The 26,386-nt window shown below is 47.8% G+C and overlaps 1 protein-coding gene across 1 annotated transcript; it reads left to right on the top strand.

Moving 5' to 3' along the window:
- The first annotated feature begins 184 nt into the window (after positions 1-184).
- Positions 185-23,708, top strand: COPS3 (COP9 signalosome subunit 3). Its single transcript, XM_082602789.1, has 12 exons — positions 185-318; positions 4,228-4,357; positions 6,726-6,838; positions 6,930-6,979; positions 8,448-8,540; positions 10,035-10,214; positions 12,862-13,002; positions 15,014-15,187; positions 18,426-18,512; positions 22,029-22,142; positions 23,019-23,099; positions 23,389-23,708. Exons 1-12 carry the CDS (start codon positions 264-266, stop codon positions 23,440-23,442), a joined length of 1,272 nt encoding a protein of 423 aa, XP_082458915.1. The 5' UTR covers positions 185-263; the 3' UTR covers positions 23,443-23,708.
- The last annotated feature ends 2,678 nt before the right edge of the window (positions 23,709-26,386 follow it).

The following is a 26,386-nucleotide window of genomic DNA, read 5'->3' as shown; positions in this document are numbered from 1 at the left end:
CAGTTCCTTCCTTTGCCCACCATCTCCGTTAAACCCAGGGAGCGATTTCGCGTGTGCACAGAACGAAGACGGAAGGGAAAGAAAGGTGCCTTCCGGCGCGGTATCCCTAGAGCGGATTCCATGGAAACAGTAGCTGGGTCCCAGGTAGGTGAGATCTCGCGGTGCTTGAGCGGCGGAAGTGACGTCATCGCCATCGAGGCCCTCCACTGGGTCGCTGGTCCTCATCCCGCGCGCGCCGCCTCTGCCGCCGGGCCGCCGGGAACATGGCGTCTGCCCTGGAGCAGTTCGTCAACAGCGTCCGCCAGCTCTCGGCCCAAGGTGAGGCGGTGGGTGCAGGCCGCGAGCCTGCGTCCGGGCTGGGCCGGGGGTCTCGGCGCTTGGGCCGGGGCTGACGAGCGCGCGAGCTGGGCGGCCTCTCCGCCCGGGTCCCGACCCCCGGCCTCCGCCCCCCGCCGTCGGTGCCCCCTCGGTCTCGGCTCCCGGCGGCCCCTCCCGACCTGGCCGCGCGGCGGGGCCCCTCGCGGCTTGGCGCGCACGTCCCCCGGGGGCCCTGGCTCCAGACTCCCCTCTTGCGGGCGGAGTTGTAACCATTGTTAATTTTCTTACTAATTTTCATGCCGTTGGTTCGTTCGTTTCATCACCTGCGTATCGAGCCCTGGGCCCAGAATTAAAGTAGTTGGCCGCTGCTGTAAGGCCTCTTTCCCCACCCTGTTTGTTCATCTGTGGAATAGAAATGGCCCTACTCCGCCGAGTTATCAGGACTGAGAGGGAGGAACCGTTAAAGTTGCAGGAGCTGCGTCACCTTGGGCAGGCACGCTTCTCTCCTGAGTTCGTCTCCTTGTGTAAGAAGGGCAGGCGCTGCCCCGAGGTTGCTCAGGTGTGGGGCGCGGCGCAGCGCGGCGGTTCTGTCTCGTTTCTCTCGTTACTGATAGGAGTTGGCTTCACAGGTGAACCATATTCTCTAGGCGTGAAGAAGCCATCCATGCGTTCGTTCGTGCCACGGACTTAAGTTTCTCCTTCCCGCGGTGCCGTGTGCCTAGAAGCTTCGGGCTGGAGTCCTGTCTCGGTCGCTCGGTGTGCCAGCCGCTTAATTTCCCCGGGCCAGTATTCTTATTTACAAGACAGAACTAGGGCTGTGGTCGTGAGCATCAAGCAGGATCACTTATCTGAAAGCTTTGCACACACGCTCTGTGCAAGTCGCTGCTTTAGGAGCAGCGTGCCGGACAGAGAGGCACAGGACAGTTGCCCTGCCCCTGTGCCTCGTGCCTGTGCCTCATGCTCCCCGAATAGCAAACGTTAATGAGCGTGTTTCCTCAGCTCTTCTTCAGAATTTTCTCACATGAACCTTAAGTGAAGGGAATGGCATAATGTCCCAGCTTTCTCTGATTAGAGGACGTTTCGTTGGCCCCCATCTGGTTGGGTTCATTTCACACGCACGCTGTGGCCCTTAGGTGTGTCTCCCCTTGGCCTGCACGAGGTGACTGCCTTATGATTTCAGGGTGACCCAGCATTCCTCTTAGGTCTCATCTCAGGATTGGTTATTTAATTGGGGGAAAAGCATGGACTGAAATGCTTAATTGTGGGTGATGCAAATCACTGCAAAGAAGCTATTTCATTCCTGCCGGTGAGATCTCTAACAAGATGATGATGAGTTGGTATTGATATTTCCCAGTTCAACTAGTATTATCACTTTGAAAGGTGATATCTAATGAGATCATGGACTTTCTTTGTTATTGTTTTGCAGTGAGTGTGATGATAATGGAATGCTTATTTTTGGTCAGAATTTAAAAGTATAGTAAGAAGCTCTAGGAATTATCAAAGTTCCTGGCTACAGTCACTTGGATTTTAAGCATTATACCATTTGAGTGTTTTTTAAATTTTTAAAATTTTATTCTTTAGTAATTTTTATTTATTTGTTTATTTATTTATTTATGGCTGCGTTCGGTCTTTGTTGCTGCACACGGGCTTTCTCTAGTTGCGGCAAGCGGGGGCTACTGTCATTGCGATGGCTTCTCTTGTTGTGGGCTCTAGGTGCAAGGGCTTCAGTAGTTGTGGCACGTGGGCTCAGTAGTTGTGGCTCGCAGGCTATAGAGCGCAGGCTCAGTATTTGTGGTGCATGGGCTTAGTTGCTCCGTGGCATGTGGGATCTTCGCAGACCAGGGCTCGAACGTGTGTCTCCTGCATCGGCAGGTGGATTCTTAACCACTGCACCACCAGGGAAGCCCCTAAGTGTTTTTTAATAGGAAAAATCACTCAGTTACTAAATAGAAATAGCTGGTATGGGTAGCTTGAAGTTCAAAATGTGAAAGAGAACTGTTGAGGAGGAAACTTGAGAGGTTAATGCCCATGGACTTATGTGTACCCTCCACTGTCACCAGAAAACAGCTGGTGGGATGTGGGAGTAGAGTGTGGCCGTGGTGTCTGTCATCAGAATAACCCATTAAAATCGGTGAGTCTACACCATTGATAATCGTCAGGGAAATGCAAATCAGAACAACAATGAGATGCCACCTCACACCTGTCAGAGTCGCTATCATCAGAAAGTCCATAAATAACACATGTTGGCGAGGATGTGGACAAAAGGAAATCCTTGTGCACTGTTGGTGGGAATGTAAATTGGTGCAGTCACTGTGGAAAATAGTATGGAGGTTCCTCAAAAAACTAAAAACAGAACTACCATACAATCCAGCAATTCCACTCCTCGGTATATATCCAAAGGAAATGAAAACACTAATTTGGAAAGATACATGCACCCCAGTGCTCATAGCACTGTTTACAGTTGCCAAGATATGGAAGCACCTAAGTGTCCATCAACAGATGAATAGATACAGAAGATATGGTACATATATATATATATATATATATATAGTGGAATACTACTCAGCCATAAAAAAGAATGAAATTTTGCCGTTTGCAGCAACATGGACGGACCTTGGGGGTATTATGTTTAGTGAAGTAAGTCACAGAGAGAAAGACAAATACTGCATGTTATCACCTACATGTGGAATCTAAAAAATACAAGAAACTAATGAATCTAACAAAAAAGAAACATATAGAGAACAAACTAGTGGTTACCAGTGGGGTGAGGGAAGGGGAGGGGGCAAGATAGGGGTAGGGGATTAAAAGGTACAAACTACTATGTATAGAATAAGCTATAAGGATATATTGTACAGCACAGGGAATATAGCCAATATTTTAGAATAACTATAAATGGAGTATAACCTTTAGGAATTGTGAGTCAGTATCTTGTACACCTGAAACTTATATAATATTGTAAATCAACTATATCTCAATTAAAAAAGAAAATTCCTTGGGGGGAAATTGGTGAGTCCAATTCTGGCCTAATTAGATTCTGTACCTTAGTTGTTAAGACATAATATTGTGGTATTGGGGAAAGATTGGTGGATCAATTAGATTAATTCAACAAGCTGCTTGTTGATTGATTGGGTGCTAGGCAAGCACTGCGTTCTGAAGCTGGGGAAGAGCCGACACTCCCCCTGAGTTCATGTGAATGACCTAACACCAGGATCCCGGGGATGCAGAGAGCACAGAGGACAAAGAGCCGTGGGAGGGGGGGCCCGGGCTGACTGTTGACGTGAGTGAGTCGGGTCGTGGGGGTCGTGGAAGAGTGGCGAGGGAGCACTCAGCTTGGAGAGCAGCAGTGCAGAGACCTAAGGCAAGAGCGGGGACGCTGGTGTGTGCGGGGAGGCTCAGGAGGCCAGACGGGGCTGAGGGGGGCGTTTGGAGGAGTGTGATGGGAGTTGTACTTCAGAAAGATCAGACAGGTGCCAGCGTGGGCTGTGGGCTGGAGGAGAGCGATGGAAGGAGGCGGACCACCTGGAAGACGGTGGAGTCCAGACAGGAAATGGTGGGGTTCTGAGGGAAGGTGGAGGAGAGAGGAAGGAGCGAACCGAGAGGCTTAGCCGTAAGATGAAGTCATAGTCCTGGAGGTGCGGTGGTGCTGATGGTGATGTGGACACTGCTGGCTTGGGGGACCAGAAGCGGGAGTGGAGAAGAGGGGAAACCTTCAGGGGCCAGAGGAGAGTGGGAAGTTTAGTGCTGAGGCTGCAGGCAGGATGTCTTTGGCCCTTCTGGGTCCTCGTCTGAAATGAAGGAGAAGAAATCACTATCAGGCACCTGCAGGTCTGAGGTGTGAAGCCTGGGATTTGACGTGCTTTGGTTTGGTTAATGGTATAACTGAATGACAGTGTCGTTCCTGTTTTCCAGGGCAGATGACTCAGCTTTGTGAACTGATCAACAAGAGTGGGGAGCTCCTTGCGAAGAACTTATCCCATCTGGACACCGTGCTCGGGGCTCTGGACGTGCAGGAGCACTCCTTGGGAGTCCTTGCTGTTCTGTAAGGGCGTCTTCCTGTGTGATCTTGTGCACGCTTAACCTCACCGCTGCACCTTCTGGCTTTGGGGTTTTTGGTGTATGCAGTAAGCCCTGTCAATGGCAGTGAGCTCTCTTGCACAACTGAAGTCACGTTGTAGTAGTTACCTTTAACTCGATGCGGCTAATCATTGCTTTTATTTTTATTTATTTTACTTTTTTAAATTAATTTCTATTGGAGTCTAGTTGCTTTACAATGTCGTGTTTCTTCTGCACAGCAAAGTGAATCAACTATACATATATTCCTTCTTTTTTAGATTTCCTTCCCATTTAGGTCACCACAGAGCACTGAGTAGAGTTCCCTGTGCTATACAGCAGGTGCTTTTATATTTTGTTGTGTTTTATCATCTTTTAAAACTCTTACGTTTATACACATTTTGAAATGTATTTTTAAAAATGAATGGCCATCTCAGTTGAGGGCACTGTAGTTTGCGTTTATCTGAATACTTCTGTTCATGTAGTCCATTGGATTCTCCCCACTTTCTAACTTAGAAAGAAAAGAGGGAAGAGTGACAGAACAGGGCACAGGGCTATACCGAGTGAAGTTACCAGTGATCCAGAGCAGCCTTGCTTCCAATTGCCTTCAGACAAGTTTAAGCTGGGTTTTTTTTTCCCTTTTTAAAAAAGCTATAGTTGCTGTACAAGTTTAAGCTGTTTTAAGGCCAAGTTAAATAGACGTTATTTCAATTGGTCTGTTGAACTCTTGTGACTCTGTGTCTTTGACAGTTGAATTCTTTTCTCTTGATGTCGTAGTGTTATAAATTGGGATTTTGTGGTTGTTACGAAAGTTGAGGTAATGTAAATAAACTGAGAAGAAATTGACCTAAAGTGAGGGTCTGGCTCCACTTGCACTGAGGTTCTGAGACAGGTCTGCGTCAGGAGGAAGGTGCCGTCGGAACGCGGGTGGCCAGTAGCTCACGTGCCTGTTTGAATGTAAATCTTTACGGATGAGTGAAGGGAAAGATGCAGTTCCTCAGCTGCACTTGCCACACCTCAAGGGCTCGGGAGCTGCCTGTAGCCACTGTTTCAGACGATGCAGATGTGGAGCAGGGCCTCCGCTGCAGGAGGTTCTGTGGGTTGGGATGGCTGGGGAAGATTTCTGCCGCCTGTGGTTTCCGATTAAAAGAACAGAAAGCATGATCTGTACACGCGTCAGCTTATGCAGATGTGCATGTCAAGTGAGGTGATGTGTGTGGAAGCTGTTTGAAACTAGAAGGTGTTTTACGTTGTATATCAGTTAAAGGAAACCTGGGAAGAACCCTGACCTTGTTTCCAGGTTCCCTGGGTTTGAATCTATGTTCTGCTGATTATGAGGTTTGAGGCCCTGAGCTTCATATGTTTATTTATAAAATGGAAATCACAATGCCTTACTGACCTATTGTGAAGCCCAAATGAGATTGTCTGGATATATTTTGATACTTGGAAAGTGTAATTATAGATGTAAGGTGGCATTGTTAAGTAATACTGTATAGATGGAAGTACAAATTGAAAGATGGAGAAATTGTCGTTAGGCAATAATACCCATTGGATTTTTCTTGAAATGAGTTTAAACCATTCAGTTTTTTGTTTTTTTTTTTAAAGAAGAGCTTGCGGTTTACGTGTAAGCAATGTCTAAGTGGGGGTAGCTTATGTGATTTCTCCCTCGAAACCTCTCCGACCCCCTCTTGGTGTTTACGGTAGCCCTTGGTGGCACCGTCTGCCCGGTGGTTCGGGCTGGGCCACCTGCCTGAGTCGTCCCTCTTCTCAGCGCTCCGCTCCTTCCGGGCCTGCCCTGCAGCGAGTTTTTCTCCCAGGTCACCCAGCATCCCCTGGGTCCTGGGGCAGCACCGTGACCGTGAGCCGCCGCCGTGGCCTCCGGCCAGCCCGTAGCTTCAGTGTGTTCTGCTCAGGCAGTTGCACATGGCGGGTTTCTAGGTGAATAAAGCAGTACTAAGCACATTGGACCGCAAAAGAAAAGTATTTTAAGAAATTTTTGGTTATGAGTTTATATTCAGTTACTTCACGGGTATTAGGGCAACCTGATATTTGGCCTCATTTGACGGAGTTTTCTTTTTTGAAAGTTCTTTTTTGGTTGCGTTGTATTTCTTGCCTAACTGCTCTGGGTAAAAGTTGTTCTTTTTTAAGCATATTTTTCTTAACCTCTATTTGTGTCCATGTTCTGTGTCTTGACTGTGCAGAGAACCAGGCCAGGAGAATCTCACAGATTCCAGTTCTTCATTTTTAAAAGTACTGTGACTCCTTTAACTTCACACAGCATTGGAGGCAGGACGGACAGACTTCTCCATTTCCCTGAGAGACGCCAGGACAAGTTGCTTCTTTTCTCTGTGTTGTAGGTTTGTGAAGTTTTCTATGCCCAGCGTTCCTGACTTCGAGACGCTGTTCTCACAGGTTCAGCTCTTCATCAGCACTTGTAACGGGGAGCACATTCGCTATGCGACGGACACCTGTAAGGGGAACAGCTTTTTCTTCTTTGCCACGGAATGTATTCTGCCCTGTAGTCATTTATATTTTCAATATTTTATTATTGTTGTGTCTAGTTGCTGGGCTTTGCCATCAGCTAACAAATGCACTTGTGGAAAGAAAACAGGTAAGAATGTTATTTGAGTATTTATAGTTCTGTTTCGCACGCCTCTAAACTGCACAATGCGCTGAGTGTGAGGGTTCCAGCCTGGTGTTGAGACCCTAATGCTCGGACGCATGTGGTCACTGTGGAGAGCTCAGAGCATCCTCTGCGGGGCTCTGACCACAGGAGTAGTGCCTCAAGGGGGGAGGCTGCTGCTTGTGTTTGGAACTGCCGTTCTAGCACCCCTTGTGCTGTAAGATGCCGCTTTTTTGTTTGTTAATAAAACTTTTAACTTGCAATTATGACATAATTTTGGCTTTACAAAAAAGTTGTTAGGTTAGTATAATTAATTGCCATAAATGCCCTTCACCCAGAGTCCCCAGGTGTTAGTGTCTTACCATACTTGTTCATTCTTTTCTCTTTTCCCTGAGCCACGGAAAGAAAGTTGCAGATGTGATGCCCCTTTACCCTGAGTGCTTCAGCGAGTGTTTCTTAAAAATTAGGACAAATTAAGACGTTCTCTTACATGACTACAGCACGGTGATCAACATGAGGGGATGAGCACTGATCGACTCCTTTAACAAATCTGACCTGATTCCGATTTTACCAGTTGTTCCACTAATATCTTCTATAACAGAAGAAAATCTCAGATCACGGGTTGAATTACATTGTTGTGTGTCTTTAGTTTCCTTTAATCTGGTAAACTCTTTATTTTTTGTGATATTGACACAAGTTGTAATTTGTAAGTTTTTTTGATTTGAAATTCAACCTTAAACTAGTGTAAAAGAGGCTGAAAACAAAGAACCAGTTGGTATTTTGTAGGAGCACCACATAATTATTGTTTGAGGGAGACGGTTAAACCCGACAAGTCTTTACTGAAAAAACATGTTAAGTTCCTCAGCCATTCTATGGTCACACCTCCTCTCCAGAAGCCGACTGCACCTCGTGTGGTCCTTGGTCTTGTTATTCATGGTCAGGGCAGGAAAACGGTCCGTCTGTGCTTGGAACTGCCATTCTAGCGCCCCTTGTGCTGTAAAAGGGGCTTGTGTATCACTCTCAACAGTAATTTACCACCAGGTAAGAGATGTTGCTGGAGAGAATTTACAGGTGACACCTAGGCTGCCCTGCGGGACAATGCCAACGTCCTTATCCACAGTTCAGTCTCCTAAGCATAGGTCTCATCTGTTGTAAATAATTTGTAAAATTTTTGTTTAGCTGTAAGTATAATGAACTGTTGAAAATGTAATGTTGCTTTTGATTATTGATCTCCAATAATTAGAAAAAGCTTTATGATTTAAAAAGTTGTGCTGAATTACTCTACATATCACAATAAACAGCTTAAGACAACATTTTCTGACTGAATAGGGACAGAAGTTTCGTGAGAGGCTGTGGGACCCTCCTCTTGTGGTTTAGAAGAGCCCATCAGTATGTTACTTTCGTTTCTAAGTGACAACCTAGGACCCAGCGTGCTGACAGGTGTCCTTTCCGACAGCCCCTGCGCGGAATCGGCGTCCTTAAGCAGGCCATTGACAAGATGCAGATGAACACAAACCAGTTGACCTCCGTCCATGCTGACCTTTGCCAGGTGAGCAGCTAGGGGTTGCCCTGAGTCACGGTTGGACTTGGTGAAGATGGCGCTGTGTTCTAAGCCTCGGAATGTGTAGCTGCCCCTGTTGCTGGGAAGGGAATCTTGGGGCTACTGAACGCAAACCATCGACTGAGGCCCAGCTAGTCAGCTCGTGATGTGGGGACAGGTGGGGTGAGTAGCGCTTGTGACTGTAACAATCCCAGTAAGGAGCTCTGGAACCTGAGGACGAACCAGGTGACTTCTTACACTTTAAAGTGTTGTTCATGTATTTATTTTATTTTGTGTGACTCCAAACCCAGATGGCAAAGGGGGGGGTATATAATGAAGCCCGTCTCCCACCTGCTGACTGGCCACCCATCCCTTCTCTCCAAAGGAAACTGGAATTAGTAGTTTCCTAGGCATCCTTCCAAAGATGTTTATGCACATATAAGCAGATATGTTTATATTTGTTCTCTCTAGTTTTTTAAACACAAATACTAATCTATACAATGTCTTATGTACCTTGCTTTTTTCTTACTGTGTCTTGGAGATGATTCTCTGTCAGTGCTTTACAGCTGCAGAGAATTCCATAACATGGATTTAGCCAGTCCCTGTGGGGTATCTAGATTGTTTCTTTAATGAATAACATGGTATATGGATTATTTCAACCACGTGTTCTAATTTCACATGGAGACGTGCACTCTTTTCCCTTTATTTATTTATTTATTTTATTTTATTTTATTTTTTGGCTGCGTTGGGTCTTCATTGCAGTGCGCAGGCTTCTCATTGTGGTGGCTTCTCTTGTTGCGGAACACGGGCTCTAGGCGCGCGGGCTCAGTAGTTGTGGCTCACGGGCTCTAGAGCGCAGGCTCAGTAGTTGTGGTGTGCAGGCTTGGTTGCTCTGCGGCATGTGGGATCTTCCCGGACTAGGGCTTGAAGCCGTGTCCCCTGCATTGGCAGGCGGATTCTTAACCACTGCGCCACCAGGGAAGTCCCCTCTTTATTTCTTCTCAAAAACTTTTGTGATGGAGGTGTGACGTACATACAGTAGAGTTTGCAGATCTCAGGTGTACAGTGAGTTTGTGCCTGTGCGTGCCCTGTGCCGCATCACCCAGACACAGAACTTTGCTGGATCTTGCTTTCTTGAGCTGCACATTCCCTACACTTACCTGAGGGGTTCAGACATGGAAAAGGAGTGATTGGAGAGAAACTGTTCTTACTTCACCAGGGCAGTGAAGAGAAAAGGTCATACTTGTCGTGCATCTGTAAATAGATGGGCTTTGCTTTATTTGTGGGGCCCTTTATGTCATAGCCGGTTAGTCTTTTCTAAAGAAATGCTATTGTATTCCGAATGCCTAAGAAAATGGAATAACGTGCTGACATTTAGATCCTTTTAGTCAATAAAATGTAAAGCCAGTTATTTTCTAGAACTTTCCGGAATCTGCAAATTTGCTCTTTCCGCTAAAGCCAAAGTGCACCTAGAATGATGGCTTCGTGTCAATTTTTCCACAGCTGTGTTTGCTGGCAAAGTGCTTTAAGCCCGCCCTCCCATACCTGGACGTGGACATGGTGGACATCTGCAAAGAGAATGGGGCCTACGAGGCCAGGCACTTCCTGTGCTACTATTACTATGGCGGGATGGTCTACACCGGGCTGAAGGACTTCGAGCGAGCACTCTACTTCTACGAGCAGGTAGTCGGCGCTCCCCCGGGGGCGTGTGAGCTCGCAGGCTCCCGGCTGGAGCTGCAGGGGAGGGTCCTTTCAGAGGCTGTTTCCCTGTGGCCAGGGGTGCAGGACAGGGGAGGGATGGGCACTGTGGGGCAGGTCTGACCAGGCTTTGCCACAACCCCCATCTGGTTTGGGTTGAGTTGTGTGTGCCTCTTGACTTTGTAGCTTCCTTTGCGTGTGGGGAAGGGATGGAACCGAGTGACCTTTGACGCATCTTCTTGTTCTGAAACCAGATGTGACGTTCGGTTAAGTTTTTCTTTCTTTCTTTGTTTTTTTTGGCTGCACCGTGTGGCCTGTGGGATCTTAGCTCCCCGACCAGGGATTGAACCCAGGGCCACAGCAGTGAAAGCGCTGAGCCCTAACCACTGGACTGTCAGGGAACTCCCGAGTTTTTCTTACTTTAATAAATAAAACGTTCTTCTGGTCTGTAATTCAAAGGGTGTGAAGGAGTACACAGTGAAAAGTGCCCCCCACCTTTGTGTCTGTGTAATGAGACATATTGAGCAGCTCTGCAGCTTCACTCAGGGTCTAACAAAGATAGACAGTACTGGCTAAAACCAGTGTTTTAGGATAAATTTGCCAGACGTTCATAAGTTGTTCAGAGCACATGTTCGGGTAATAAAAGACATTCCAAGCCTCAGAGGAGCTCATGGTGTATTTGAGATGCTGTAGAAATCCCCGCGCAGACCTGTGAGTGGGCATCGCCTCAGTGAGCGGGGGCTGACCAGCATTGCTGGGGGCCTAGGGCAGGGTGACCACAGGTGCTGTTGACAGGGGCGGTATCTTTCAAGGACATGACTGGTCAGGTAGGACCTTCCAGGGGACTACATTGACCGTACGATCACAATTTCAGTTCCTCAGAAAACTGCGAGCACACACCTGCAGCGACTGAACGTGCGGTGGCTCTGCAGCCCAGCAGAGGCGGGATGAGCCGGCCGATGGTCTAGGGGTGCTGAGACATGGGCGCGCGGCAGGAAGGTGCGCGGTTCTGTCACAGAGAGTTGAAGTGTCAAAGACACAGCATGTTTATGTTTACAGCTAGAAGACTTTTACCTGATAATCCACATAGTCCCTCTTTTGCCCAAGTGGCAGTCTACTTCATGGCGTTGTGTCTTCGTGATGTACATCAGTTCCAGGTAGTATTAGTACCTTAATTTCAGGAGGTGACACAGATTTTGTTTTACTGCCTTTTTAAAATCCAAAAGAAGGATGTACTTAATGAAAAAAATTCAGATCACACAGCATTATATAAAGTAAAGAGTGAAAGTAGCCTCCTCCTCTTACCCCATGCTACATGTGGACCTGGCAGTTTACCAGCCCCCGATTGGTGGCGCTTGAAGCAGGTTTGTTGCTTCGCTATTAAAGCTTCACTATTAAAGCAGTCTTGCGTGTGGATTGTTGCACTTGTGTTCTTATGCACTTGCATGAGTATTTCTGTTGAATAATTCTCAGAAGTGCCTTATGGGCTCAGTGGCTTGGATTCTGATTTGGAACATTTGGGCTGATCTGGGTGTGATAGTTTTGAATTCTTAACCCTCATGAATCCAGGTGGAAAAAGGTGGAAAGGCAGCCTCAGAATGGGAGGAAATATTGGCAGATCACATTTCTAAGAGACTTACATCCAGAATGTACAAAGATGTCTTAAAACTCAACAATAAAATTTTAAAAATGGGCAATGGGTTTGAATAGACATTGCTCTAAAGAAGTTAGGCAAATGGCTAAAAGCACTAGTCATCAGGGAAATGCAAATCAAAACCACAGTGTGATATCAAATCACACTAGCATGGCTGAAGTTAAAAAGAGAGCCAGTAATGTGTTGATGAGGATGTGGAGAACTCAGAACTCTCATAACTGCCAGTGGGGATGTACAGTGGTGTGGCCGCTTTGAAAATAGCTTGGCGGTTCCTCAAAAGGTTAAACCTAAAACTTCCATATGACCCAGCACTTCACTCCCAGGATTACACCCGAGAGAAGTGAAGACAAATGTCCACTCAAATACATACATGAATGTTCATAGCAGCATGATGATTCATGTGGCCAGATGCCCGCCAGCTGAGGATCTGAGTACACAAAAGGTGGAGCACTGTTTGCCCATAACACAGAATGAGGTCCTGACACAGGCCACTGCAGGGGTGTGCCCTGAAAATGTCACGTCGAAGCTGCTCACAAAAGACTACATGAAGCCATTTATGGCACTTCCCTGGCGGTCCAGTGGTTAGGACTCTGTGCTCTCACTGCCCAGGGCCTGGGTTCAATCCCTGGTTGGGGAACTGGGATCCCATAAGCCACGCAGCGAGGCCACACACACAGAAAAAAGCCATTTATATGCACTGTCCAGAGTAGCCAAGTCCATTGAGACGTGAGGTAGAGCAGTGGTTGCCTGGGGTTGGGGAGTGGGCGGTGACCACTGACGGCCTGGGGTTTCTTTTTAGGGGGTGAAAATGTTCTGAAATTCGGTAATGGTGATAGTCGCACAGCTTGGTGAAGACACCAAAGCCCAGTGAGTTGGATGTGTTCAAAGGGTAAATTCTAGAGTTATTAAAAGGTCGTGATTTAGTATAAGTGCTCTTTTCCTAATTCAAGCTCCCTTGCTGTCTTCACTCCTGCTCAGGCCATCGCCACTCCTGCTATGGCTGTCAGTCATATCATGCTGGAGGCATATAAAAAGTATATTCTCGTTTCTTTGATACTGCTTGGCAAAGTGCAACAGCTGCCGAAATATACGTCTCAAATTGTGGGTAGATTCATTAAGGTGAGTTTTTAAAACAGAAGGATTTCTTAGGTGACATGTTTTGTTCATAGGAAATTGTGGTGATGCGTAGCTCTGTAGTCGTTTTTTTTGTTTGTTTGTTTGTTTGTTTTTGCGGTACGCGGGCCTCTCACTGTTGTGGCCTCTCCCGTTGTGGAGCACAGGCTCCGGACGCGCAGGCTCAGTGGCCATGGCTCACGGGCCCAGCTGCTTGGTGGCATGTGGGATCTTCCTGGACCAGGGCACGGACCCGTGTCCCCTGCATCGGCAGGCGGACTCTCAGCCACTGCACCACTAGGGAAGCCCTCTGTAGTCTTATTCTACGGGCCCTAGCTCTCCCAGCACGTTAAATTAGCAGATGCTCACTTGCCGCCTGCTGGGCGTCTGGCAGAGCCCGAACCCTCCCAGTCCGTGCACACCGATCACCTGACGGACCGCGATGTTCCTAGGAATCTGTTTTCACACTTTTGCTCTGGGTGATCATAGCTGTAGATGTTTAAGGTCCTAGAAAAGCAGTGCTGACTCTGTTGGACTCTCACTTTGACCAAGTGCTAGGGAATCTTATTAGACCCGAAGCGCTGTTCACAGAGCTGCTCTTGTTTCCCTGAGGACTCAGCCCTGGGACCACGTGAAGAAATGACCTACTTTTTTTTTTTTTTTTTTTAAATACATGCTCATGGGGTTTTGTTTTTGTTTTTGTTTTTTAAACTGAAGTCACTATCATTCTGATAAAAATTTTTTGCTGACCCTCCTTTTACAAAATTCAAAATTTCACTAGATCAGTGTGAGTCTTCCTGATGAGAAGATTTCCGTGCTGCCTTGTTGAGGGTGGTCCATGTCCTTCTCTAAGAGCCCGTCGTGCTTCTCGGGCTCCAGGCTGCTAGTCACAGATGGGGGCATGGGGGTGGGTAGAAGGACGCGCAGGTTTGGGGAGCTCCCGGGGAGATTCAGGTGGCCCTAGGAGGAGGGCCTTTGTAAGGTGAGGTCCCCATGACTCAGCTTCCTTCCCCACAATTGTGGTTTGTTGGCGGTGATATCAGAGTGGTGAAGAGGGCACAGGCTTCAGGGTGGGGATGCAGGTTTGAATCCATGTCTCCGGACCACAGACCTACTCGTGGGCCTGGGTCCGGTTTCCCACGTATAAGAGAGGGAACGCGTGCGCACGTATAAGATAGAGGGGAACGCATGTGCACGTAATAAGAGGGCAGCGTATGTTCACGTAATGAGATAGAGGGGAACGCATGCACACGTAATAAGGGCAACGCATGCGCACGTAATGAGATAGAGGGGAACGCATGTGCACATAATAAGAGGGCAACGTACGTTCACGTAATGAGAGGGGAACGCATGCGCATTATGATAGAGGGCAATGCATGCTCACGTAATGAGGTAGAGGGGAATGCATGCGCATTTAATGAGATAGAGCGCAACGTATGCGCGCGTAGTAAGCTAGAGGGCAACGCATACGCGCGTATAAGATAGAGGGCAACGCATGCTCACGTAATAAGATAGAGGGGAACACGTGCGATGGTGAAAGCAGCACATTTCTGAGTGCGCCCTTAGCCCTGTTGTCTCTGGTTCCCCAAGAAGTAACGGGTTGTCCCGTTGCGCCCGGTGAGGTGTGTGTGAGAGGGAGAGGGAACTGAGAAGAGTGGGAATTTTCCTTCTTCTTCCCAAAGTGGTTTATCAAGAGGAAAATCAAGAGCCACTGATGGAGAAAAAAGACCTGTGTGCCTTTACTAACTGTGTGTACTGCACTTGCTGTGAAGCAGTTTGCTCTGTACTACAAAGTGGGTGGTTTTTTTGTTTGACAGTAAACTACTCCATGGTGCATGTCTATCCTTGGTCTTGAAAACTATGCATTTGCTCTGGGTAAATTATAAATTGTTAGGTAACAGTAAAGGATGTTGAATGTACTTACTCCAAATTTAGTGCCATGTTTTCTTTTGCGTCTTACACAGGCTCCGTTCCTCTAACTTTCGAATCTGGTTTCTTCCCGCCTGCACACCTTTAGCCTCTTAGCAACGCGTACCACGAGTTAGCGCAAGTTTATTCCACCAACAACCCCTCGGAGCTCCGCAACCTGGTAACCAAGCACAGCGAGACCTTCGCTCGCGACAACAACATGGGGCTGGTGAAGCAGTGCCTGTCCTCGCTGTACAAGAAGAACATCCAGAGGCTCACCAAGGTGAGGCCCTGGCCGGGCCCCTCCTGACCCTGGGCTCCTTTTCTCCCCTCGTCCCCCTCAGCACCGAGGCAGCAGCTCAGGGTCTCATCCTGAGGAAGAGCTCCCCCCGCTGACTCCCTAGGGCACTTTGATAGGGGCTTTTGGTCTTTCCAGTGCTAGGGCAGGGTATTTGAGAAGAGGGACAGGTGAAGAGCAAGAGGTAGGAGATATGGCCACCCTGGGAGGCAGAGACAGGGAGCCCGGGGACGTGGCCATGTTGCCCAGGACCTGCGGCGGGCTGACCCACACGGGGGCACAGGGCCAGCACACTGGAGCTGGGGGAGGTGAGCCAATGGTGTGTTTTCTATTTTCAAGATGAAAATAAGCCTAATGGCTTTTGATGACGGAAAATACGCTTACTATCAAGTGTTAAAACCGCCCAGGAAAGTGTAAAAACAAAAACGCAGCTCCCCATGAGCCAGGAAGGCGCTGCTGCAGGTGGTAGTAAACCAACAGAGAGCGGCGGTGACCGGGACGGCGCAGCTCTTCTCCTGGGGCTCAAGGACGGTGCGGTCGGGCTCCAGGCAGAGGAGGGGAAAGGACGCTGCTCAGTTGATGCGAGGGCCAGGGAGGCTGGAGGGGACCAGGGGGAGGAGGGGCAGCCGGGGAGGCCGCCACTGCGTGGGGAGAATCGCTCCTCGAGGAGGAGGAGGAGGGGAGGGTCATTGCACATGAGAAGGAGGCCCCTTCCACACACTCCAGACATCAATCTGTAAGAGGAAGACGGAGAACGCAAAAGAGAGAGCGACTCAAAGAGGATGAAAAACAAATGTCCTGTCAGAGAAAAACCAGCTGGACCCATAGGGTAAAAAGACCAGACCTAAGAGATTCAAGGTGACCAGCAGCTGAATTCTCCCCACAGTGTTTTCCGTTTGGTCCAGGTGCCAATGCAGCTGCTCTAAGTACAATAAATTTCTATCTCACCATCGAGAGGAGCTGCTGGGAAACAGCTGCACCTGTAGGTGACTGGTACTGGGAGTTTAGATGAAAAACCAAAATGTGAACAAGGAGAAAAGACAGTGCACGTTCAAAAAAATGTTAAGTTACAAAATGGCAAATGAAAGTTAAATGAAGAATTAGAACTTAGGGAATCTAATAAGTAGGCATCACTGCGAAAATCATCAGTTAAACTATCTTGTGAAATAGTCAACCCCAGTTCATCACTTTGGAATCAGTTGATAGCTTATACTGAGAAGTCGGTATGCTTTATATGGAAAGTGCAGTTTTCCGTTTTGGATCGGATAAATACGGATCCAGAGTGTGACCGACCAAACATGAAGGGCCTTAGGTGGCCAGTCCAGGGCGGGGCAATGGCTTCACAGTCACCAGCGTCCTGGTCCTGCTGTGCTGACTTAACACTGATTTGAGTCCGCTGGGCTGATAAGCCCTTCCCGGCGGCCTTGCGGGGGCATCACAGTTGCTGATGGGCAGGGGCGCCACCATAGAGGATGTGTGGCATCATGTCCTGGTGTTAGAACAGTAGATGGAGCATCAGAGGATTTTCCAGCCAGGTTAGTATGTTATTCAAAGGGCAAAAAAGTCAAAGGCTTTTTAAGAAGTCTCAGCAGGTGTACTGTACGTGGGTGTCGGGACGAGAGGCTGGCTGCAGGGCAACCAGGGAAATGGGGTTATCATGTGAGGCTCAGGTCTGCTCCACATTTGTGTTTTGTGGGCGTTTCTCTAAATCCCTCTGCTCTGTGTGTAGACACTGCTGTTCACTGTAGTTGGGATCATATTGTATGTGCTGTTCTGTACTTGGCTTTTTTCACTGTCTTCACCTTGTTTCCATGGCAACGTAAGCCTGCATCACAATGACTGTACATCATACTCTGTTGTACAGATAGTCACAACTTACTCAACCAGTCTTCTTCTGGTAGACATTCAAGTGGAAGTTTCTCCCTATTTTGAAATGGGGAAAATGACAGTTCCGGCTATTTAGAAATGTTCACTTTTGAGTCCTCATTGGCGCTAAACTACTTAGATACTTCTTAGAATTAACAGTAGTTTCATTTGGAGAGGGCGTGCTACTCTTTGAACTAAAGTATATGTATCAGAATTTTCGGTCATTGGCTTATTAAGAATTTTCAACATCACAGTCTTAACATGGCCTGCTCTGAAAATGCCATCATTGTAAATATTGCCAGCTGCTCTAAAAAAAAGGAGTTCTTTTAATTTGTTCCTGAAAGGGGGCATTTTCATCAAGTCCCAGGCAAACCAATGATAAACACTGGTTTCCTTTTAACTCCCTATTTGTTTACACATTCTAGCTTTGAATTTTGAAGGGCGAATGTGATTTTTTTTCAATTTTATATTATTTACAAGGTAATACGTTTACAATACGAAATTCAAAGACACAAAAATCTCCATCCAGTTCCTATACCCCAGCCGGCCTTTTCTTTCTCCAGAGGCAGCCTGGTGTCACCCGCTTCTCGGATATCCTTCCAGAGATCATCTGTGCACATAGAAGCACGTGCATTCGTATGCATGTGTGCTGTCACACGTATGCACTCTTTCCTTGTACACAGATGTGAGCATGCTGTAGACCCTGTTTTTTTGTTTGTTTTTGTTTTTTCTGCGGTACGCGGGCCTCTCACTGTTGTGGCCTCTCCTGTTGCGGTGCTCCGGACGTGCAGGCTCAGCGACCATGGCTCACGGGCCCAGCCGCTCTGCGGCATGTGGGATCTTCCCGGACCAGGGCACGAACCCGTGTCCCCTGCATCTGCAGGCGGACTCTCAACCACTGCACCACCAGGGAAGCCCTGTAGACCCTGTTTTGCATCCTTTTTTATATTTAACAATGCACATGTCTTGGATTCTTTTCCAGCTCATAAAAAGTGTCCACACTCAGTAAGTTTTTTACAACTGTGTAGGAGTCCGTTCGTGTAATTGCGCTGCACTCAGCCAGCCCTCTACTGACGGACTTCTAGGTGGTTCCAGTCTTTGCCGTTGCAGGCGGTGCTGAAATGGTGATGCACACGTCATTTCACATGTACAGGACACACGTGTGGGATACTGTTTAAAAGTCATTAGTCCTCTAGAAAACTGAGGCTAAAACCTTAGTCATGTCATCTTCACAACAAAAAGTTATCTCGTACAGTATTGGAAAGCAAATTTTCAGAGACTCAGTAGAACTCTGTACACATTTAATAAAATTTTCCTCAGCGTTTCTACTTGTGATTAATTAACTTCTGAATTTCAGACCTTTTTAACGCTGTCATTACAAGACATGGCAAGTCGTGTGCAGTTATCTGGACCTCAGGAGGCAGAAAAGTATGTCTTGCACATGGTGAGTGTGTTGCTATTTTTCAAAAAGTAATCACTGGATTTTTGTCCTTGTAAAGGTAACAGGTGTTTACGATAGAAAATATAAAGGAGGACGAAGGGGGCCCATCCAGTGTCAACCACTGTGGACATTTTCGTTGATTGACTTACAATCTTTGGGGTTTTCCTGTGACATGTACTCATGTGTTACACACAGTGGTGTCTTAGCAGTGCTCCGTATTTATATTTTCATCGTCACAGTTTTTGTGAATATCATTTAAAACACTCATGAAATATTTCAGATAATACAAAGAGACACAAAGCAGTGCTGCTCTGCCTGCTGGTCTGTGATGAGCCACGGATGAGCCATATGTGGGGCAGGGCCCTGCTGCCCTGAGGAAGAAGTCCTGTGCAGCGAGGTAGGGGCCTGGTGACCTCATGGGTGGCAGTCTGACTCACCCCCCTTCTGGGCCGTGTCACCCCGAGACCACACTCAGAGCAGATACCCACGCGCTCAGCTCCAGATGCAGATAGCAAATGTCACAGGACACCTGAGACCCATTTACTTCCCAGTTGTAACTCCCCACTCCCCAAATTTAGATACGCATTTATTTATTTGTTTTTTTATTTATTTGTTTTTTAAAGGTTGGCATTTTTATTTTATTTATTTACTTACTTACTTTGGCAGGGCTGCATTGGGTGCTCGTTGCGGTGTGCGGACTTCTCATTGCGGTGCCTTCTCTTGTTGCCGAGCATGGCTCTAGGCACGTGGGCTTCAGTAGTTGTGATACACGGGCTCAGTAGTTGTGGCGCACGGGCTTAGTTGCTCTGTGGCATGTGGGATCTTCCCGGACCAGGGCTCGAATCCGTGTCCCTTGCTCTGGCAGGCAGATTCTTAACCACTGCGCCACCAGGGAAGTTCCTGGATAAGCATTTAAATGACTATGTGGTAACCCACCAAGTTGAAATAGCATCATTTACTTACTTATTCTGTTAACACAAGCGCACGTCTCTGATCTGATCCACCAAGAGCAAAGCTCTGTCCTCAGCCCGGGTCCGGCGCACCTTCTCACGCAGAACGTCAGCACTCTGCGTTTCCTGCTGGTGATCGCCCCTGTGGTTTCAGGAGTGGTGCCGGGTCAGGATGAGGAGTCATGAAACTTTGCAGTTGTGATAATGGAGTATTTTCTTTCCATAGTTCAATTTACAAATGTTTGGAGGTTTTTTCCTTTCCTGTGTTTGGAGGTAATCCTCCAAACACAGACACACATCCCAAACAAGCAAAACCTGTCCCACCTCCCCAGCCTTGGAGCGCCTGCTGAGAGCACCTTACTGCCCACAGGGTTCCGTCCCGTGGGTCAGCCGCACCCCTCCCCGGACTTGCTCATCAGCGGTGGGGACCAGTACGTGAGTGGTGCGGGCACAGCTCGTGAGGTGCTTGCCCAGCCCAGACGGACCCTGACAGGCTCCAGACCAGCGGGCGATGTTTTATCTGCCAGAGACACGTGGCATCTGCCAGGGCAGATGTCTGAGGACGTTTCTGGTTGTCACAGCTGGGGGTGCTACTCACATCTAGTGGGTAGAGCCAGGGACGCTGCTCAAGCTCCCACAATGCAGAGGACAGCGCCCACCACAATGAATTAATCTGGCTCAAAATGTCAATTACGCCACACCTGAAAAATCCTGCCCTACCATGTAAAATTTATGAAGGCAGGGGTGGTTCTTTAAATAAGACTCAATTTTTTAGGGCAGTTTGAGGTTCATAGCACAGTTGAGGGGAAAGTACAGGGTTCCCTGCCCCACACGTGCACAGCCTCCCCTTGTCAGTACCCCTACCAGGTGGGACAGTTCTTAGCAACTGACAACCCTACACGGATGTGTCACCATCCAAAGGCCTTACTGTACATTAGGGTTCGTTAATGGTGTTGGACGTTCTGTGGGTTTGCACAAGTGTATAAGGACATGGATCCATCATTATAGTGTCGGATGGAGTATTTTCATTGCCCTGAAAATCCTCTGTGCTCTGCCTATTTGTCCCTCTCACCCCTCCCCCACCTCCACTGATCTTTTTATTTTCTCTACAGTTTTGCCTTTTCCAGAATGTAATATAGTTGGAAACATACAGTGTGTAGCCTTCTCAAACCTGCTTCCAGCCCTACCTCTGCCTAGAAAGGTTATTATTATCCTGATTTCTATCGTCCTATTTTTAGTTGTGTCCTATTTTTGAGTTTTATATAAAAGGAAACATACAGCATATGTACTTTGGCTTTTTTTGCTCAACACCATGAGATTCATGCACAGTGTTGCGTATCATTGTAGTTGGTTCATTTGCAGGGCTGCAGCGTTCCACTGTACGAGGCTGCCTTTCCGTTCCCATCAGGGGACGCTTGGGTTGTTTCCAGTTGTAGTTATTACAGAGAGTGCCACTGTGGTGAGCCCGGTGTGCATGTCCTTCCCCTTTGTGAAGAGGCAGCTCTCTTTGCTCATGGGGTCAGAGTTACGCCTTCTGTTTAGTGTGTGTTGGGCTGTGGGTGTTTCATTAACTGGGGCCCATCCCTTTCCAGGATGGAAAGGAGCAGACCAGCTCAGGCAGCTCAGTTCCACTGTGACAGACCACTGTCACCTGGGGAGCAGTTTGTTAGAATAACAACACCTGTTTGGGATTTTATTGGCTTCTCGCTTTTTACTTCATGGACAGGATTTGGGGGTGAGGATCAAACAAATAAATCCCCAGTTGATGCAAAGAACAAAGACCTTGAAACTGCCTTGGAATCAACACTGGCAGAAAGTTTTCTTAAAGGACCAGAAGATAATTTCTACTGGGGTGAAACAAAAATGTGTTAGGGTTTCACTTTTTAAAATGCAACGGCCACGTCAGTTATATCTCACAGAAATTTTCTAAAGATGTAAGGGCACTTCCGAAACATTATGCTAGAGAAGCAAGACACAGAGACCACATATTGTCTGACTCCATTTATATGAAACATCCAGAACAGGCAAATCCATAGGGCAGAAAGTAGATTAGTGGTTGCAGGGGGCTTGGGAGGAGGGAAAATGGGCAGTGACTGCTTAAATGGGGTGGGTTCCCCTTGGGGGCAGTGAAATCTTTTGAAACAGGGTAGAGTTGGTTGCTGCACATCACAAGTGTAGTTGAATCCTCTGAATTGTTCACTTTAAAATGGTTAATTTGGGACTTCCCTGGTGGTCCAGTGGTTATGACTCTGTGCTCCCAGTGCAGGGGGCACGGGTTCGGTCCCTGGTTGGGGAACTAAGATCCTGTATGCCGCATGGCCAAATAAATAAATAAATAAAACAAAATGGTTAATTTACCTTATGTGGATTTTACCCCTTCACACCTATCTTGGCGCAGTGCACATGGTAGGTATTGAATAGATATCTTTGAATAAGCAGGTGGTGCTTAAAAATACACATACAGAATTATTTGTTTATTGCTTTCTGTTATTTCTCCTGATTGTATTGAAACACTGCATATTCACATAGTTTTTGGGTCTAAACTGCTTTCCTGATTTCTCTTTTATAGATAGAAGATGGTGAAATTTTTGCAAGTATTAATCAGAAGGATGGGATGGTCAGTTTCCATGATAACCCTGAAAAATATAATAACCCTGCCATGCTTCATAACATTGATCAGGAGGTAAATACGAATGCCAGGTGTTTTGGGCTGGTGTTTATGGTGTTATACCTGAAATACTGACTGTATGTTCCAGGATAATTTTAGCTCTAAATACGGGTAGTTCCCAACTAGTTTCTAAGAACATCTTATTTCTTAGAAAGTTAATTTCAAGGTGAACTCTCCCAGGTTGTACGGTTATAAGTAGATGGTGGGTTAGCTTATTTGTCTAGCTCACCAAAGCCTCCTTCAACTCCTGAAACACTTGAAGGGTCTTAGAATCGGTACAGTTTTATCCGTTCCCAGTGGCCACCTATACTGTAGAGCCTTCAGTAACGTGAATCTGGAGCCCCAGCTCGGACAGTCAGGAATCCCCGTCTCTGCAGGGGGAGAGTGCGCAGCTGGAGGAGACGAGCCATGCGCGGTGGCCCCTGGGCAGCAGCGTGGGCCACGGAGCGCGTCCTGCTCTGAGTGCTTGCCGGGGTCTGGACGTGAGCCAGCATTGTGTGGGTGGTCTGGTTTCTTCCCTTTGTTTAGGCAAACGGATTGAACTGAACAGCTCCAGAACCTTCAAAGCAGTATGTCTCCACAGTCTGTTTTTGGCAATTCCAAGTTTTCTTTAAAAAACCCTGAAAACGGGAAGGTTTTTTTTGTAACTCATGTGATGGCAAATGAATATTTTTAGGTTTCACTGCAAAAGATTTCAGCGTGTTTGATGACGAGGTGCTGCCCCAGGTCCTGCTGTACTGTGTTGCTGGCGGAATCCAAAACTCCTGACTCCAGAATCCATCTGGCCCCAGAGTTGTGACCCTGTAGCACCCACAGTAATAGTCTAGGCTAAAAAGGTGAAGTTGCCCTAAACCCGCTCACTCAGCACGTCCACGCCTGTCTTCCACGCAGATGCTGAGGTGCATAGAGCTGGACGAACGGCTGAGGGCCATGGACCAGGAGATCACAGTGAACCCCCAGTTCGTGCAGAAGGTGACTGGGACCCCCTTATTCACGGAGTGGGCCGGGCGGGGCAGGGTGGCATCCTCCATCAGGAGTGTGAGCTTGTGCCCAGAAGCCATATCGGGGAGGTTCACAGAGACATACTTGCTGGGGACGTTTCCAGACTCCAGGCTGGAAGTGTGTTTAGGGATGAGGGTGGGGGTCCCAGACCTGCCTCGCCCGTACACGGGGTGGCGTCCTCGGGGGGTAGGTGTCTGGGGCTGGCTGGAAACCCTTGGCCAGGGCAGACAAGCGCACTGCCTCTCTCCCTCCCTTCCAGAGCATGGGGTCGCAGGAAGACGACTCGGGAAACAAGCCATCAAGTTACTCCTGAAGCCAGGGCTCTTCCTGAGTTTCAGAGAAGCCTTCGCCGTGGCCGGGGCAGGTGTCGGGAGGGCGGCAGGGAGGACCAGGCCCCGTCTCACCTAGACGTTAAGACACTGTGTTTTGTTTTGACGTCTTCGGTCCTGTGTACTTTCAGAAAACCATCCTCTCTGCAAAGAAAGGAAAACGTTTTCAAACTTTAAAGCCTGTTGTGGATTTATTTATCCTCAGATTAATGTGGTTATTGCATTAAATCTACCTTTTTGTTTTAAATTATTTGAACATTGGCGTGTCTTCTGTATCACTTTTTTCCTCTGAAAAGCTTTTAAAGAACATATTCATTGTGAACAGATACAGATTTTAGGAATTATTGGAAGATGTGAATCTAAAGTTGGTATCGGGACTTCCCTGGTGGCGCAGTGGCTAAGAATCCACCTGCCAATGCAGGGGACACGAGTTTGAGCCCTGGTCCAGGAAGATCCCACACGCCATGGAGCAACTAACTCCGTGTGCCACAACTACTGAGCCTGTGCTCTAGAGCCCGCGAGCCACAGCTGCTGAGCCCACGTGCTGCAACTACTGAAGCCCACGTGCCTAGAGCCTGTGCTCCGCAACAAGAGAAGCCACCGCAATGAGAAGCCCGCACACCGCAATGAAGAGTAGCCCCCGCTCGCCGCAACTAGAGAAAGCCTGCGCACAGCAACAAAGACCCAATGCAGCCCTAAATAAATAAATAAATAGTTGATAGCAGTTGCCTTAAAAAATAAAAGAGCTGGGCGAGTCCATCAGGCCGAAGCTAATGTTTTGTAATTAGAACTCACGTTTACGTGAGTGACAGGGTGGCTTGTGAATTGAGCAGATAGGCTGTGCCCATGGGGACCTTCGGTGTGGGGGCCGCTCTTTTGGAATCTCGGGCTTTTTTGTGAGACGAACACCAGACTTTGCCGCTTTTTCTTCAGAAGCATTTTCTGTTCATCTGCACAGTTGCATTTTGGTTGTGTTCAGCGTCCCTTCTCTTCAGAACTCTGGAATGCATCTGACTCGGGTCCCCTGATTTAGCCCCAGGATGGTGTGGAGCCTCTGTAAGGTGTGCTCAGATTAAACTGGAATTTGGTCCTTAAAGAACCTCTTGCTAGTAACATTCGCTGTTTAAAATGTGTCCAGCTGTGTAGTGAGGCACATTTTCATTATTTACAAAAAGAAACTGAAACCTCATGCCTAAAAGGTTGCTCTAACAGAGAGGCTTTGGGGTCATGTGGTCTGTCATGACGACCACTGCTTTGCTGCAGGAAAGCAGCCACGGAGCATCTGATCTGTAAACGAGAGGGTGAGGTTGGCTCCAGTAACGCTGACGTAGAAATAGGCGAGGGCTGGATTTGACCCCTCATCCGTGCTCTCAGTTGTCCAGCTTAGATGAGCTATGTCATTTTCATGTGTACTTCCACGTGCCTGCACTTAGGAAAGAGGAAATATCTAATGGAAATTTTCCGGGTTTCCCTGGTGGCACAGTGGTTAAGAATCTGCCTGCCAATGCAGGGGACACGGGTTCGGCTCTGGTCCAGGAAGATCCCACATGCTGTGGAGCAACTAAGCCCGTGGGCCACAGCTACTGAGCCTGAGCTCTAGAGCCCACGAGCCACAACTACTGAACCTACGTGCCACAACTACTGAAGCCCGTGCACCTAGAGCCCGTGCTCTGCAACAAGAGAAGCCACTGCAGTGAGAAGCCCGCGCACTGCAACGAAGAATGGCCCCCGTTCACCGCAACTAGAGAAAGTCCACGCACAGCAACGAAGAGTAGCCCCTGCTCACCACAACTAGAGAAAGCCCACAGGCAGCAACGAAGACCCAAAGAAGTCCAACATAAATAAATTTATTAAAAATTTTTTTTTCCTTCTATCAGTGTGGCAAGTTACGCAGTTTTGTTTTTTTAAAAACAATTGGACAACTTCTCATTTACCTGGATCTGAATTAAAATCACCTCAACTGTGAGAATTCTAGTAGTTGCCAGTCATGGCTATTTAAGGAAAAAGTAACTTTCTTGTGGGCTCCTGATGTGGATGGACACTCTTAGATTTTTCCCCGAATAGTGATTCATTGAAACACCGCATTATTTTGAAACTTTGATTTCCAGAGGGCCCGGTGTTTAGGGCCTGGTCCCGCGTTTGCAGGGCAGTCATGTGAGCCCCTCCTGTCGGGGTTGGGGAGGAGGGCCCTCACTCCCGGCCCTCACACCTGCCCTCGTGTGTTCTCTTGGTTCGGGGGCTAGAGCTCTGCAAACCTAAGGAGGGAAGGAGCAGGCCCCCATGCAGTCGGCTCTGGACCCTGACAGGGTGCTGGGGATCCGCCTCACTGCAGCCCCCGTGTCCACGTGGCAATACAGCCCAGGAGGCAGGCCTCCCCCTCCACAATCAGTCGGGGACCCAGTTCCACTGGGCACCTCCTCCAGCCACCTACATTCTGTGAATCCCTTGGGAGACTTTTTTCCCTTTTCTAATGTGTGGTTAATGGCTCTACTACATTGTTTCTATTAAACTGGCCAGCGGTTTCTCTCGACAGCAGTTGCTTTTGAAAATCTTGGGTCAAGATGAGTGGCCTCGTTTGTTACTAGAAGTGAGCATGAGACCCCACATGCTGAGCAGACGTTGCCTGGCAATGCCTGTGTCTCGTTTTTGAATAGTTACCAGAATCTGTTGGCGTGAATAGTTAAGATAGCCTTAGCCATTCCTTGGAGTTAATTCTCAGCAGCAGCTCACTTTGTGACCACGTTCACTTATGAATACCTGTAGCATTTTGGTGGTGCCAGAAGATGGTGAGCTTGCACCTAGGCAATTAGGGCAGTTTCTGAGGTCCGAGGATGTAGCCTGGGGTTGGTGTTCATTAGTGGACCTACTCTTTCTCTGTGGACTCTTAAAGTGTGTCTTTTCACGGTACTCAAATGTTGATAAGTACTC

Source organism: Mesoplodon mirus (genome assembly GCF_964341445.2).
Source record: "Mesoplodon mirus genome assembly, chromosome: 18".
In the NCBI taxonomy this organism is placed as follows: Eukaryota; Metazoa; Chordata; class Mammalia; order Artiodactyla; family Ziphiidae; genus Mesoplodon; species Mesoplodon mirus.
Note: the sequence above shows the minus strand (reverse complement) of the source record. Positions and strands in the feature narration are given on the sequence as shown.